This window comes from Indicator indicator, unplaced genomic scaffold, assembly GCF_027791375.1.
Source record: "Indicator indicator isolate 239-I01 unplaced genomic scaffold, UM_Iind_1.1 iindUn_scaffold_321, whole genome shotgun sequence".
Classification (NCBI taxonomy): Eukaryota; Metazoa; Chordata; class Aves; order Piciformes; family Indicatoridae; genus Indicator; species Indicator indicator.
Genome location: NW_026539360.1, coordinates 1 through 4,397, shown reverse-complemented (window position 1 = coordinate 4,397; position 4,397 = coordinate 1). Strand labels below are relative to the sequence as shown.

General features: G+C 60.6%; 1 protein-coding gene across 1 annotated transcript; it reads right to left on the bottom strand.

The window, feature by feature from the left end:
* Nucleotides 1–209: 209 nt before the first annotated feature.
* GOLT1A (golgi transport 1A) lies at nt 210–4,342 on the bottom strand. Its single transcript, XM_054399045.1, has 5 exons — nt 4,318–4,342; nt 3,647–3,738; nt 3,363–3,541; nt 404–467; nt 210–248 (listed from the first exon to the last, which is right to left on the bottom strand). The coding sequence occupies exons 1-5, from the start codon at nt 4,340–4,342 to the stop codon at nt 210–212; spliced, it is 399 nt and encodes a 132-aa protein (XP_054255020.1).
* Nucleotides 4,343–4,397: the final 55 nt, after the last annotated feature.

Sequence of the window (4,397 nt, the reverse complement as noted above, 5' to 3'; positions counted from 1 at the left end):
AACCCATCTGGAATAGCAAATGGTCCCCAGAGCCTCGCTGAGGAGCTGCAGGTGGGAGCTCCAGGGGCCAGCAAGGCCTCATCCCCACAGTGCAGGTGGCACTGGCCAGCACTAAGGGTCCCAGGGCCGAGAGAGGTCACTGCAGGAGAGCCAGCCCCAGGGCTCACTGGTGCCATCCCATCTCCAGGACTGTGGCACACGTGGCAAGGTCACACCATGGAGCTGCTGTCTTCCATCTTCTGCAAGAGCTGCAAGAGGGACAGATGCTGATCAGCAGGAAAATCCTGCAGAGCATCCTCAGGGGGCTGCAGGGTGACCTTCCTTGTCTGGTCCCAACCATGGCACTCAGGACTGATTCACCCAAGGACTGCAAACCCCAAGGGTGCTATCAGTCCCTGCTCACCTTGCTCAGCAGAGGGATGTTTACCAGGGAGCCCAGGAACCCAAAAGCCACTGGGAAAAAACTCCTGTACCAAAAGAAAAGTCTCTGTTCAGCTCCAAGATGGGAGCATGGTGGGGGTGGGGTGGGGTGGGGTCTCCCCAGGGCTGCAGGGCATGAGGACCACCCAGCTCCTATCATCCCCCAGCTCCTATCCCCCAGCTCCTATCATCCCCCAGCTCCTATCCCCCAGCTCCTATCATCCCCCAGCTCCTATCATCCCCCAGCTCCTATCATCCCCCAGCTCCTATCATCCCTCAGCTCCATCCCCAGCTCCTATCATCCCCCAGCTCCTATCATCCCCCAGCTCCTATCATCCCCCAGCTCCTATCCCCCAGCTCCTATCCCCCAGCTCCATCCCCCAGCTCCTATCCCCCAGCTCCTATCCCCCAGCTTCTATCATCCCCCAGCTCCTATCCCCCAGCTCCTATCATCCCCCAGCTCCTATCATCCCCCAGCTCCTATCATCCCCCAGCTCCTATATCCCCAGCTCCCATCCCCCAGCTCCTATCCCCCAGCTCCTATCATCCATCCCCCAGCTCCTATCATCCCCCAGCTCCTATCCCCAGCTCCTATCCCCCAGCTCCTATCATCCCCCAGCTCCTATCATCCCCCAGCTCCTATCCCCCAGCTCCTATCATCCCCAGCTCCTATCCCCCAGCTCCTATCATCCCCCAGCTCCTATCCCCCAGCTCCTATCATCCCCCAGCTCCTATCCCCCAGCTCCTATCATCCCCCAGCTCCTATCATCCCCCAGCTCCTATCATCCCCCAGCTCCTATCCCCCAGCTCCTATCATCCCCCAGCTCCTATCATCCCCCAGCTCCTATCATCCCCCAGCTCCTATCCCCCAGCTCCTATCATCCCCCAGCTCCTATCCCCCAGCTCCTATCATCCCCCAGCTCCTATCATCCCCCAGCTCCCATCCCCCAGCTGCTATCATCCCCCAGCTCCTATCCCCCAGCTCCTATCCCCCAGCTCCTATCCCCCAGACCTATCCCCCAGCTCCTATCATCCTCCAGCTCTCATCCCCCAGCTCCTATCATCCCCCAGCTCCTATCATCCCCCAGCTCCTACCATCCCCCAGCTCCTATCCCCCAGCTCCTATCATCCCCCAGCTCCTATCCCCCAGCTCCTATCATCCCCCAGCTCCTATCATCCCCCAGCTCCTATCATCCTCCAGCTCTCATCCCCCAGCTCCTATCATCCCCCAGCTCCTATCCCCCAGCTCCTATCATCCCCCAGCTCCCATCCCCCAGCTCCTATCATCCCCCAGCTCCTATCCCCCAGCTCCTATCATCCCCCACCTCCTATCCCCCAGCTCCTATCCTCCCCCAGCTCCTATCCTCCCCCAGCTCCTATCATCCCCCAGCTCCTATCATCCCCCAGCTCCTATCCCCCAGCTCCTATCATCCCCCAGCTCCTATCCCCCAGCTCCTATCATCCTCCAGCTCCTATCATCCCCCAGCTCCTATCCCCCAGCTCCTATCATCCCCAGCTCCTATCCCCCAGCTCCTATCATCCCCCAGCTCCTATCCCCCAGCTCCTATCATCCCCCAGCTCCTATCCCCCAGCTCCTATCATCCCCCAGCTCCTATCCCCCAGCTCCTATCATCCCCCAGCTCCTATCCCCCAGCTCCTATCATCCCCCAGCTCCTATCCCCCAGCTCCTATCATCCTCCAGCTCCTATCATCCCCCAGCTCCTATCCCCCAGCTCCTATCATCCCCCAGCTCCTATCCCCCAGCTCCTATCATCCCCCAGCTCCTATCCCCCAGCTGCTATCATCCCTCAGCTCCTATCCCCCAGCTCCTACCATCCCCCAGCTCCTATCATCCCCCAGCTCCTATCATCCCCCAGCTCCTATCCCCCAGCTCCTATCATCCCCCAGCTCCTATCATCCCCCAGCTCCTATCATCCCCCAGCTCTCATCCCCCAGCTCCTATCATCCCCCAGCTCCTATCATCCCCCAGCTCCTATCATCCCCCAGCTCCTATCCCCCAGCTCCTATCATCCCCCAGCTCCTATCCCCCAGCTCCTATCATCCCCCAGCTCCTATCATCCCCCAGCTCCTATCATCCCCCAGCTCTCATCCCCCAGCTCCTATCCTCCCCCAGCTCCTATCATCCCCCAGCTCCTATCCCCCAGCTCCTATCATCCCCCAGCTCCTATCATCCCCCAGCTCCTATCATCCCCCAGCTCCTATCATCCCCCAGCTCCTATCCCCCAGCTCCTATCATCCCCCAGCTCCTATCATCCCCCAGCTCTCATCCCCCAGCTCCTATCATCCCCCAGCTCCTATCCCCCAGCTCCTATCATCCCCCAGCTCCTATCATCCCCCAGCTCCTATCCCCCAGCTCCTATCATCCCCCAGCTCCTATCATCCCCCAGCTCTCATCCCCCAGCTCCTATCATCCCCCAGCTCCTATCATCCCCCAGCTCCTATCATCCCCCAGCTCCTATCATCCCCCAGCTCTCTTCCCCCAGCTCCTATCATCCCCCAGCTCCTATCATCCCCCAGCTCCTATCCCCCAGCTCCTATCATCCCCCAGCTCCTATCATCCCCCAGCTCCTATCATCCCTCAGCTCCTATCCCCCAGCTCCTATGATCCCTCAGCTCCTATCCCCCAGCTCCTATCATCCCCCAGCTCCTATCATCCCCCAGCTCCTATCATCCCCCAGCTCCTATCCCCCAGCTCCTATCATCCCCCAGCTCCTATCCCCCAGCTCCTATCATCCCCCAGCTCCTATCCCCCAGCTCCTATCATCCCCCAGCTCCTATCCCCCAGCTCCTATCATCCTCCAGCTCTCATCCCCCAGCTCCTATCCCCCAGCTCCTATCCCCGAGCTCCTATCCCCCAGCTCCTGCTCTCCAGCCCAAGGCCCCCAGACCATGCTGGGCTGGGCAGGTGTTGTGGGATGGACCTGAAGAGGTCGATGAAGCCATAAGCCTCCACCAGCATGCCCAGGAGGGGCCACCTCATGAGGACAATGATGACCCCACCCAAGAAGAAGCTGGTGCCCTTCATCTTTGAGCGCTGGAAGAAGAAGGTGAAAGTCCTCTTGAAGCCGATGATGAAGACCAAGCCAGAGAGGAAGAGGATCTGGGAGGATGAAGGGGAGTGGGTCAGAGAAGAGCTGCCCAGAACCTTTGCTCCATCCTGGCCGTCAGCAGCTGTTGCAGGCAGCCCCAGCCCCACCACACTCACGTTCCCAAAGGCCAGGAGCACTGAGTCGAAGTACAGGAGGACCCCAAAGAGGACGAAGAAGAGGCCAAAGCCAACCAGTCCCACGCCGATCCCTGCGGAGGCCCAGAGCAAGGCTGAGATGAGGCTTCAGCCACACAGCTCAGCTCCCACCTTGGGCTGTGGCTGCTCTCCCTCAGCACCTCCCTGACCTGCTTCCCTCCCAGAAATGTGCTTTGGATTTGTCTCCAAAGCTCAGAAGCAGCCTTTCCACCTTCCCAAGCCCTGGGGAGGTGGTTGGTACCCCAGAAACACCTCTGAGCTTCCAGATGAAGAATGAAGCACAACAACAACAAAAAATAAATGGGAAGGTCCTCTCCAGTGGTGGCACAAAGGCTGCTGGTGCAGGAAGCTGGTGGGAGAGGCTGGTGATGTCCTGCAGGTGAGCCTGGCACCTCCCCAGCTGCCCTTCCCCGATGCAGCCCTGGGGCAGAGGGTGAGGGCAGGACCCCAGTGCTGGTCCCCACCTCCTGCTTGGGCTCCCACCACGTCCCCCTGCCCCAGGATGAGGTTTGCCATTGCACCCTCACCCTGCCCAGACCACCAAAGCCTCCAGCCCTGCTGGGGGTCATGCCTGGTTCCCTGGGGACAGGCAGTGCCCCCAGCACAGTGCCCTCCCAGCCCCCCCAGCTTACTCTGGAAGTCGCTCAGAGCTACCATCCTGCCGGCATGGGGCTGGGCCAGGGCCTGCCCAGGGTGACCCTTGGAAGGAGCC